The 11873-nt window shown below is 40.2% G+C and overlaps 1 protein-coding gene across 3 annotated transcripts in view; it reads left to right on the top strand.

Moving 5' to 3' along the window:
• Nucleotides 1-8933, top strand: part of LOC117521152 (protein FAM102B-like) — a 37846-nt gene extending 28913 nt beyond the window's left edge. The window contains exons 9-14 of one of the 3 annotated variants that reach the window (XM_034182495.1): nucleotides 2553-2648; nucleotides 4773-4859; nucleotides 5874-6075; nucleotides 6194-6330; nucleotides 8478-8541; nucleotides 8739-8933. In XM_034182495.1, coding sequence (XP_034038386.1) covers nucleotides 2553-2648; nucleotides 4773-4859; nucleotides 5874-6075; nucleotides 6194-6330; nucleotides 8478-8541; nucleotides 8739-8784 — 632 coding nt within the window. In that variant the 3' untranslated portion in view covers nucleotides 8785-8933. The remainder of the gene's footprint in view (nucleotides 1-2552; nucleotides 2649-4772; nucleotides 4860-5873; nucleotides 6076-6193; nucleotides 6331-8477; nucleotides 8542-8738) is intronic. The other 2 variants (XM_034182496.1, XM_034182497.1) reach the window with 2 other exon arrangements.
• The last annotated feature ends 2940 nt before the right edge of the window (nucleotides 8934-11873 follow it).

The raw sequence follows: 11873 nt of genomic DNA on the forward strand, positions 1-11873 counted from the left end.
GATAAGTGGTTAAACAGGAGCTGCACGAGTGTGTGATTGGAGGTGGAGGTGCTCCCTCCTTACTGAACACAGACTGTGGGATTACTGAGTGTGCGTACTCACACTCATCAAACTGTTTCTGTTCTCTGCCAGCAGTACCGGGTCTGACTGCTGAAGACAGTGGCCACCTGGGGCGCAGGGCTTGGCGGCTCCGGTGTTCTTCAGATCCGTTGGTGGTGGAAGCTGTGTGGGTTCCAGCTCTTCTATCACCAGACGTCTTCTATCTTCGAGCCTGCCACACGCCACCTTTTGTATGATTGACATTCCGCAATATTGTTATTGTCTGTACTTCGTTGTGCGCTTCACAACATTAAATTGTTACTTTTTGGCTTATCCATTGTCCGTTCATTAACGCCCCCCTGTTGTGGGTCCGTGTCACGACACCTTCTCAACAAACATGACCTCTTCAAGTATTTTGATGTATTCAAACTGATCCATGATCACTGGTATGCGATAAATAGGCCCGACACCATAGTATGAGAAACATCCCCATATCATGATGCTTGCTTCACTGTCTTCACAATGTACTGTGGCTTGAATTCAGTTTTGGGAGGTCATCTGACAAACTGTCTGTGGCCCCTAGACACAAAAAGAACAGTCTGGCTTTCATCAGTCCACAAAATGTTGCGCCATTTCTCTTTTGGCCAGTCAGTGTGATTGGCAAATTGTAACGTCTTCAGCACGTGTTGTTTTTTCAATAATGGGACTTTGTGGGGGAGTCTTGACCATAACTTGACTTCACATAGGCGTCTTGTAATTATTACAGTAGTCACACATTACTTTAGGCCTAATTCTGGCTGTTCTTTGATCCATTCAAGTGATGGTTTTCCATTTTCTTCCACATCTTTCTGGTTTTGGTTGCCATTTCAAAGCATTTGAGATCATTTTAGCTGAGCAGCCTGTCTTTTTAATCAAATGCAGACACTGCTATTTATGTATTTATTTCTCAACAGCCTAATATTATTTTTTTTCTTCACTTTCTTCACTTCAGGTGACCCTGAACCATCCCTTAGTTATGCTGCTATAGACGTAGACTGCTGGGGGGTTCCCATGATGCACTGTTTCTTTCTCTTTTTGCTCTGTATGCACCACTCTGCATTTAATCATTAGTGATCGATCTCTGCTCCCCTCCACAGCATGTCTTTTTCCTGGTTCTCTCCCTCAGCCCCAACCAGTCCCAGCAGAAGACTGCCCCTCCCTGAGCCTGGTTCTGCTGGAGGTTTCTTCCTGTTAAAAGGGAGTTTTTCCTTCCCACTGTAGCCAAGTGCTTGCTCACAGGGGGTCGTTTTGACCGTTGGGGTTTTACATAATTATTGTATGGCCTTGCCTTACAATATAAAGCGCCTTGGGGCAACTGTTTGTTGTGATTTGGCGCTATATAAAAAAATTGATTGATTGATTGACTTTCTGTAAAGTATTAACAGATTTGATTAGTTTTTCTTCATGTTTTGGTTTTGAATAGAATGCACAGTGTTCCCAATGCATTTGCATGTATGAGCTGTTATTAGAATTTTGAGCTTAGTGGTTAGTGCTCTTGGTTTCAGTGCAGAAGGTTCCCGGTTCAAATACCACACCTGCCACATTTCTCCTTGTAATGTGGAGTTGTGTCAGGAAGGGCATGCGGCATCAAACTTGTGCCAAATCAACATGCAGATCCACATTGGATCTGCTGTAGCGAGTAAACCCCAAGTGAACATAAGGGAGCAGCTGAAGGGACTTACTTTTTTAAACACACTGCTACTATTTGGAACACAGCTGTAAGTTGCATCAGTCAAAAGGTTGCATTTATTTTTGAATTTTGGTGCTATTGCCTCATGCGGCAAGAAGCAAAATTAATTTAATCAGCACTTTATTTACTTAGTTATAATTTATAATGCAGAAACCACATTAGCGAACAGAAGCTAACCAGTTAATTAATGTTATTGTACCTTACCACGCACAAAAAACTAAAGAGTAAGATGCCTCTTGTGGCCACTGTACAGATCAAAACATCTGTTCAGAGCTAAACGTGTGTATGTTGAAATCACTAAATGTAATTAAACATTTCAAAACTCCTATACATTTTTAAAACTTAATAGTTAGTCACTTTTTAACTAGCTGCCTTGTTTGTTGCTGTTCTCACCCTACACAGTCCAAAGAAGTGGAATGCCGAGTAGTATGGAAGTTATAGTCCCTCTTATTCAAGAGCGGGGTCTTCCAGTTTGAGAGTATGATTTATTAATCTCACTCATTCTCGAAAACCCAGCATGTTCTTCACATTCAGATCTTATTTTACGGTGGCTGGCTTCCATTTTAATGGTGTATTGCTACAAACGTCTGCTCCTGAGTGTGGATCACAGCACGTCTTTCAGCTCAGTGTGCAGGAACAAGTTGTCACTCATAGGATGTCAATGACTTATAGTTTTGAAAATACAGTATATGGTATGAATTTTCAACAAAATCTTGGAATTTGCATGTTGAACAGTTTAGTTATGAAAAAATGACAAAGGGTGAGCTTGTCTTGTTCCATTTAGCAACTCTAAGAAAGACAGAATCTGCACCAGGGGCACTGAGAGGCCGTCGTCACTTTAAATCATCCAGCTATGGTAATCAGCAATCAGAAATCTCAGGTACCACACATGAAAGAGCCTTTCCATTTAAACACAGGCAACTTCACAACTGTATAATTCTTACACTGTCTCCTCAGAAGATACTGGAATAATGAGGCCAGTTTTCATTCACTGAACATGAGCCCAGTTTTTTGTGACATCATGAATATTTGAACACCATATGTGTTTGTGGGGTAACACAAGTCCAAGTTTAGTTCCATTTGTTTGGACGGTTTTTCCTTCAGTGGGTTTTCCTTGAACTCTTCATTTTATCACTGGTCAGAATTTAGTTATTTTAGAATGTAGTAGAAATGAGGGAAAAGTCTGGTGTTTTCAAACTTTTCATCAGTTGTACAACAGCATTTTCATACAGTCCCCTGTAAAAGTATTTGTGCAATAAGGCCAATTCAGCGGTTTAGCTATACACTGAAAATATTTGGATTTGAAATTTTTTATTATTTTTGAGAAGACAGGTTAGAATGTAAAGGCCCCTTCACACATAACACGACTGAGGCAGAATTGCGCACGGAGGAGGAGACAAATGCAACTCATGACAAATCTGAACCACCTCATACAGCTGTCGCTATTCACCATTCACGCACACCAGCAGCCGAAAGACAGCGAGTGCTCTGCACGTGCTCATTCGACCCCCCCCTCTCGGCAGGTGTCAGCCAGATTCCAGGAGTCGCACACAAACTTCCAACACCACTCGCTGCACACTTAGAAAAGGGCTGTGTTTTCCTAGTACAAGAGGAGAGAGCAGGTGACCATGTTCGAGCTGTCTGTGAAAATTGTCTGAGTGCAACACAAGTGTGGCATCACCTAGCAAAGCACATGGACATGAGTGCCGAATCCCCCCCACGCACACCATGGATCCAACATTTTCAGCTGTGGCTGAGTTTCACAGAGTCTGGTCACTGTCCAGCGCCAGCGGAGCAGGCTGATGTCACTTCCACCACGTAAATTGTAGTTTACATGACAGACAGGAGGAGTGGAGATTAAATAAAACTAATAAGGGTGAAAGTGTGAACTCATTCATTTGTGATCGCATTGCTGATACGCTTTGCTGTAGACACACATCGCCTGTCAGCTGACCACCTGCTGTCAGTTGGACGTGACCGTGGCCGCAAGGCGTTAGATTACAAACACAGACATCAGACAGATGCAGGACAAACACACAATAATTCATGCATAAAATAAAAATCACAGCATCAAGGTACAGAGAGTGAACCTGTTTTTCAGTGAGCTGACAAGGTCCACAGACAAAGGTGGGCATGTCCCCCTGTGACGTGCAGCTGTTCAGATATCTGTGCTCGCAAGTTGCAAGTGGGGAACACCTGTCGTGGCTTGTAGGATATGAACTTTGACATGAGGCATGGATGTTGGCATGCTGTCCTGACGTGGAAATACATTAAAGCACATATCTCTTCAGCTGACCGCCGCGTCAGCCCACCGCAACGCTGGTGAATATCTTGCCATGCTGAGAATCGCCATGAGGTGCGTGTCACTGTGGGATTCCTCCACATTATAATAATTAAAACGCATATCACATTTGCAACACAGTCGCCAGCAGATCAGTGCACGCTGGACACACCATGCCAGCCGATGTGTTCATGTCATGGGTGCCGAATCAGGTAATTACTGTTCTCCCATACAAGGGATACAAGGGATTACTGTCTAATTATTGTTCTCCCATCCGCATCATTTTGTTACTTCCTGGTGTATGACTAGGCGGAGTCTAACTCCGCTCTTTATAACAGCAGTTGGGGTTTTTTTTATATTTTGCTCCGCTGCTGTGTGTGCGACTTTCCATGTGCTCACACTGTGTTCGTGTGCATGAACACGAGTATGCACAATACTGTCACCGCGGTATCGTCTGTCCGACCATGCATCCCTCCTGACAGCAGGTGGAATGTTTCGCGGTTTCCCATTTCGTTTTTGGTTCACAGATTTTCTTCCGGTTTCTGCATCTTTCGTGTTGTGTGAAGGGACCCTAAGCTATGACTTCCTTTTATTTACATCTAGAAGTTAACTACGTTGTTTGTTTAATATGGTGGAAACAAAAAACAAAACTTGCATTTGCCGTTTTATCATCTTTGTTGCAAGAAAATTTGCCAAGTTGATAATTTATTTTCTTTCATTTAGCAGCTGTTGGAAAGTCATCCTCAGTTCCAGAAAAGTTGCAGGGCTGTAGACCATCCAGCTCTGCTAGTCAACAGTCATACATCTCGGGTAACACTCTCTTTCTCATTTCAGTTTGTTTTTGCTCTACACTGAACTCATTTGGGTTTGAGATTAAACGATGATCATAAGAATACTGTTTTGATTTTCATATTCTATTTATTGATATTGATTTAAGGGAGGTGATGGTCTACTGGTTAAGCTATTGGGCTTGAGACCAGAGGATCCTTGGTTCAAATCCCAGCCTGACTGGAAAAACATTAAGGGCCCTTGGGCAAGGTCCTTAATCCCTAGTTGCTTCTGGTGTGTAGTGAGCACCTTGTGTGGCAGCACTCTGACATTGGGGTGAATGTGAGGCATTATTGTAAAATGCTTTGAGCGTCTGATGTGTGTGTGTGTGTGTGTGTGTATGTGTAAAGTATGCTGGGTGCCAAAAAAGAAAATAGGTCGTCTACAGAGTAGAATGCAAGCACTTTTGGTGCATGTCCAAATACACTTTGAGATGGGAAATACCTGTGCAAACCCCGGAGCTGTTCACAAAAGGGTTGTACTTACCATATTTATTATTTATGGACTTGTAGTTGAACATGATGTTATGTTTCTGTCATCAGTTGTTTTGCTTGGTCAGCACTTTTTATGTCTGTTGTTCAGTACACCAGTGGTTTCTTTCTTTTTCAAGACGCTCCTAGTTGTTGTACTGGCTATTTAAGCTGTTTCTGCATTGAGTCTTCTCAGGTGTAGAATACCTTGCTCTTCTCTCATAGACATTTCTCTGGTCTTCATGCTTTTTTTGACATCTGCAGTATTAAATGGGCAACACTAAGGCTAATGTCAAGAGTAGACATTCAGAGCTGTGCAATGTTTAAACAATCAGTCTGATAGGGCACACAAGTAATGGGTTCGTAAGGTTCTTATCTTCATCTTTTGATTGTAAACTGATATGTTTAGTGTATCAAAACCGAATTGATCGTACTTGCTGTTCTAAAACTTAAAAAAAAAAAAAAACTTAGAAAAGAAAATTCATAACTAAAACCTTTTACATAATGTTATTTTCTTGTGTTGTAGGTTACAGCTCAGATAATTCGCAGTACTTCAGTATGACAGATTTGAGCCTTCAGAAGAGCCTGTCTGTAAATTCAGACTCTACAGGTATTGGCAGCATCTTGGAACCAGGTGAACTTCACTGGGAAAACAAGTCAATATCGCCGGTATTTACCACCTGTCTCGACACAGTGGAGTGGCTCCCACCACTGAACAACCTCCCAAGGTATTACCCTGAATTATACCGCCCTCGAGTCTCACACTAGCATCAGAAACAGGTCTTTGGCAACAAACCTGAGGCACAACAGACTGCAGTGTTTTCTTGTTTTGTGTTTCTGTCTTAGACAACCATTAAAGCAGAACTCTGTGGAGAATCAGCTGCAGCGATTTAATGCCACCAGGGTTGATGCAGATGACATTATAGAAAAAATCTTTCAGAGCCAAGATTTCAGCCATAGTGTCCTGGACTCCAGTGCAGAAGGTTTGTATGATTTGTGATTTACTTGTTGGACTTGTAAGGATGGGCATCAAAATCATTAGCTGGCCTGCTAAGTGGATGCAACAATTCCCTTCCATGTCTTCATTAACCCAAAAGCTACATTTTGCCAATAAAAAAAACTTCAAATAATATTCACAGAGCTCAGTATACTTTGTGACTGCAGTCACCCTGCCTTCTTAACCAAAACATTTATGTGGAGAAAAGTTGTTTTCTACATGAACAGCATCACTGATGTTGTGCACAGTATTTGTTTGTGTTTTGGCCAGTGTTCTATGAAGGACTTCACGGGTCATTTTGATTATTGAGCTCAAAATATAGAACTATATCATACGTGTTATGTTGGTAACAGCCATTTTCTTAATGTTCAGGATAGAGATGTGCGTTGTGAACCTGTTCCAAATGTTTTCGGTCCATTGCAATCACACAGTTGTGTTAAAAAAAAAAAAAAAAAAAAAAAAAGTGTTTAAAAAAGTGTGTAAAGCTCAAAATCCTTATAGTAGCTTTTATTTTCATCCATGCAAATGCATTGGAAACACTGCACATTCTATTCCAAATCAAAACATGAAGAAAAATGCATCAAATTTGTTATTAATTTACAGAAAATTAAGAAAAAAGGAATATTAGGTAGTTTAAAAAAATACCGGTATCTGCGTTTTTCTTTACAAACATAAACATTTTAATGTATAAACTAAAAAAAAAGCTTATAGTTTTATCTTTCTTGTGAATCACTGAACTAATATTTAGTTGTATAACCACTGTTTCTGAGAACTGCTTCACATCTGTTTTGCATGGAGCTGACCAATTTCTGGCACCTGTGAACAAGTAATCCAGCCCAGGACAATTGGACTACATTCCACGGTTCCTCTGCAATTTTTGGTTTTGCCTCAGAAACAGCATTTTTGATGCCACCCCAAAAGTTGTCTATTAAATTAAGGTCCCAGTATTGGGCTAGCCACTCCATAACATTAAACTTGTTGGTCTGGAACCAAGATGCTCCTCACCTGTCACTTGCTGGTGTATTTGTGGTCATTGTCTTGTTGAAATGGGTATTTTCTCTTTGGCCTAAGGTAACATGACCTCTTCAAGTATTTTGATGTGTTCAAAAAATGATGTGTTCCATGATCCCTATTATGCTATTAATAGGCAAACCACCATAGTATGAGAAATATCCCTATATCGTTATGCTTGCACCACAATGCTTCACTGTTTTCATAGTGTACTGTGGCTTGTACTGTACTTGTGGCTCAGTTTTGGGGGGGTTGTTTGACAAACTATTTACAGCTCCTAGACCCAAAAAGAGCTTGGCTTTGAGCTTTACTCACTTTTTTAACACACTACTAGTATTTTGAACACAACTGTATGCTTCAAATGGTATAATTTCCTGCTTGTTTTTTGACTGTTCCAATATTACAAAACCTTTTTGATGTCACGTCTAGTGTCATAAGGCCACACTCTGCATCTAGTAACTTGGAAACTGCCTGCAGCAATCCTGAAAACCTCTACAGGCCCACATTTTTTCACACAAAATTGATCAGGCATTGATAACGGAATTGATAAAGAACTAGACCAATAGACAAAATCAGTAATGGCATTGATCGATAAAAATGTTATCAGGACCTGAAAAAGGAGACAGACTATTTTGAACGTGTGTTTTCAGAGCGGTGCCAGTGGCCTAATTTTATTTTTATATGCTATTAAAATCAACTTTTACTTGAAACAGTCGTCAGACGTCATAGCTAACAACATGACAGCTTTTATTATCCCTAATGTAATTCATTTTCCTTTCCAGTGAAAAGTACTTTGTGATGCATTCATTTTAATCAAACTGGGACATTGCACACATCTTTAAAAAAAATGACTATGGTTGATAATTTTTAGAAAGTGGTTGCCAGTAATGTAACATGTTCTACTGCACTCAGATTTCAACATGCCCGGTATACACCTAGTAACTACAGTACCTCCACCCCTGTTCTTCTATGACATCTTAAGTCTTACCATCTGTTTTATAAATTTATCCAATCAACGGCCATTTATTTTTAGACTTCCAAGAAAGAAAGTGTGAGCTATTTCCAGAGCTGGGCTGTGAACTTTGGTTCCAGTTATCCTTATTTGTTGTTTGTTTACTGCAGAGGAGGGCCTCAGTTTGTTTGTTGGTCCCGGTGGGAGAACAGCCCTGGGAACTCAGCGTAGAGGGTGAGCATGATGATGTAACTACACATTAATTTGGAAAACAATGTTCAAAGGTCTGCCAATGTGTGAAATGGTGCTACTGATAAAACCTGACCACATGAACTCTGTAGCTGTGTCTGTAGTCCACACTCCACAGCTGGATCACATAACCCTCCTGGCTGTGTGTCGTGTAACACACGGTGGTATTTAATATCTTTCAGGGTTGCAGCTGGGGCTTTTGAGCAGGTGGTGATCAAGCATGAATGAGGAGCATTTAGCGCGTATAAAGGGCCACAACAGACAGAACTGATGACCTCATCAACAATCATTCCCTTCTTCAAACACTCCCACTGCACTGCTTCTCACCTGCTGCGTCTACGGACCAGGAAGGCCCTCTAGTGGTGCCTGCATTAATTTAAAAGCTTGACATTAATTTAAAAACCTTGACATGTATTTTGTTTTTGCATATGTTTTTGCATATGTTCCATTTTATATCTAGTTTTTAAAGACACTTTATAAAATAAATTGGTGGTACTTGAGGTGATGAAGGCTATAATAATATATTAACAAAACAGACGTTAAGTTGTTACTATGAAGGCATTTCTCTTCTAGACTTTAAAACGACTGTGTGCAATGATGCAGACTTTTTGTGACAACTTTGGGTGTTTGTTTCAGCAGTTCTGTATATCTACAAAAATAAAAAATTGTTTTTCTGTTTGTATAATTAAGTACATTGTTTTCACCCCTCCTTTTCTAAATGTACCAACATCAACTGAATTTAATCTTTGCTGGTTCAGAATTTTGTTGCTTATTAAGGAAAATGTATTGATACTCATACAGTGTGTTATGTGGGGGGTGTAATGCCATGAAAGGTACCAGACTCAGGGATTGGGGGGGGATGCAGAACGCCAGGAGAAATCAAAGTTATTAGGGAAAATTCAAATCTTTATTTCATGGGGAGGCCGCTTCACACATAAATCTTTTTTTTTTTCTTCAATTAATGTACAAAAAAAAAAAAATCACTCCCTCTGGATAGAAAGCCCAGGTTTCATAAAGTCAGTGGTTCAGTACAAAAAATACTCTTCAGTTGTATCTTCATTAATTTCATTTACAGTAAAGGGTACTTTCTTTTATGTCACTCCAGCCCCAGTGTTTGTTCCTTTCACACACTCCTCTTGTCTCTTGTATGTCCCTCATATTCTGTTTTCCCAGCTCTCCACCCCTGTTAAACACTTGCGCCTGTCCTCCGGGGTGTGATGCATGTTGGGAGATGTAGTCTTCCCCTTGGTGGCTCTTGTGGGAGCATGCAGATGTTTGGAGCAGGGAAAGTGGCATCTCTGTACCACCTAAACCCCAGGTGTTGCCACAGGGGGGAACACATTTAATTTATACACATTTTAAGTCTGGTCTGTGAAGAAATAAAACATACATTCTGAATATTTGTCCCCACTCATTTAATAACAGTCAGGCATAAATGAAAATTGAACTATTTTCAGCGCATAAGGTTGTGCAATGCCATTTTCAGTTGTAGTTTTAAAAAAATAAAGTCTCAGATGACATCAATGGGGGAGCAAAAAGGGACATGTGTAAATGTTTTTAAATGCATGAATTTTTAATGTTTACTAATTATCAATCTACTGAAATGGGCAGTGGAAAATTTACATGTATAAATTTACACAGATTAGAGTGGTACAAAAATTGAGATGTTTTCATCTGGTGAAATTGGCACACTTTTGGGGGGAGGGGGGGCGGGCGTTGCAAACATTTACACTTGAACAAAAATAGTCAAATGTGTGACCACCTTTGCAATTTCCTGTCACCCTATAGAAAATCATAGATGGATGCAAAGTTCAACACTGGTGGATTTTCATATAGAGAAAGCTTCACCTACAGTAGTGTTCAGAATAATAGTAGTGCTATGTGACTATAAAGATTAATCCAGGTTTTGAGTATATTTCTTATTGTTATATGGGAAACAAGGTACCAGTAGATTGAGAAGATTCTCACAAATCCAACAAGACCAAGCATTCATGATACGCACACTCTTAAGGCTATGAAATTGGGCTATTAGTAAAAAAAAAAGTAGAAAAGGCGGTGTTCACAATAATAGTAGTGTGGCATTCAGTCAGTGAGTTCGTCAATTTTGTGGAACAAACAGGTGTGAATCAGGTGTCCCCTATGTAAGGATACAGCCAGCACTTGTTGAACATGCTTTTCTCTTTGAAAGCCTGAGGAAAATGGGACGTTCAAGACATTGTTCAGAAGAACAGCGTAGTTTGATTAAAAAGTTGATTGGAGAGGGGAAAACTTATACACAGGTGCAAAAAATGATAGGCTGTTCATCGACAATGATCTCCAATGCTTTAAAATGGACAAAAAAAAAAACACGCATGGAAGAAAATGGAAAACAACTATCACAATGGATAGAAGAATAACCAGAATGACAAAGGCTCACCCATTGATCAGCTCCAGGATGATCAAAGACAGTCTAACTGTAAGTGCTGTGACAGAAGACACCTGTGTGAAGCGAATTTATTTGCAAGAATCTCCCGCAAAGTCCCTCTGTTAAATAAAAGACGTGCAGAAGAGGTTACAATTTGCCAAAGAACACATCAACTGGCCTAAAGAGAAATGGAGGAATATTTTGTGGACTGATGAGAGTGAAATTGTTCTTTTGGGTCCAAGGGCCGCAGACAGTTTGTGAGATGACCCCCAAACTCTGAATTCAAGCCACAGTTCACAGTGAAGACAGTGAAGCATGGTGGTGCAAGCATCATGATATGGGCATGTTTCTCCTACTATGGTGTTGGGCCTATATATCACATACCAGGTATCATGGATCAGTTTGGATACTTGAGGTCATGTTGCCTTATGCTGAAGAGGACATGCCCTTGAAATGGGTGTTTCAACAAGACAATGACCCAAAGCACACTAGTAAACGAGCAAAATCATGGTTCCAAACCAACAAAATTAATGCCTCGCAGATGTGAAGAAATGAAAAACTGTGGTTATACAACTAAATACTAGTTTAGTGATTCACAGGATTGCTAAAAAAGCAGTTTGAACATAATAGTTTTGAGTTTGTAGCGTCAACAGCAGATGCTACTATTATTGTGAACACCGCCTTTTCTACTTTTTTTTTTTTTTACTAATAGCCCAATTTCATAGAGTGTGCATATCATGAATGCTTGGTCTTGTTGGATTTGTGAGAATCTACTGGTACCTTGTTTCCCATGTAACAATAAGAAATATACTCAAAACCTGGATTAGTCTTTTTAGTCACATAGCACTACTATTCTGAACACTACTGTACCTCTCCCTTCCCCTGTCATTATACCGGTGTATCCATGACAGTG

The sequence above is a fragment of the Thalassophryne amazonica genome, chromosome 12 (genome assembly GCF_902500255.1).
Source record: "Thalassophryne amazonica chromosome 12, fThaAma1.1, whole genome shotgun sequence".
NCBI classification, from domain to species: domain Eukaryota; kingdom Metazoa; phylum Chordata; class Actinopteri; order Batrachoidiformes; family Batrachoididae; genus Thalassophryne; species Thalassophryne amazonica.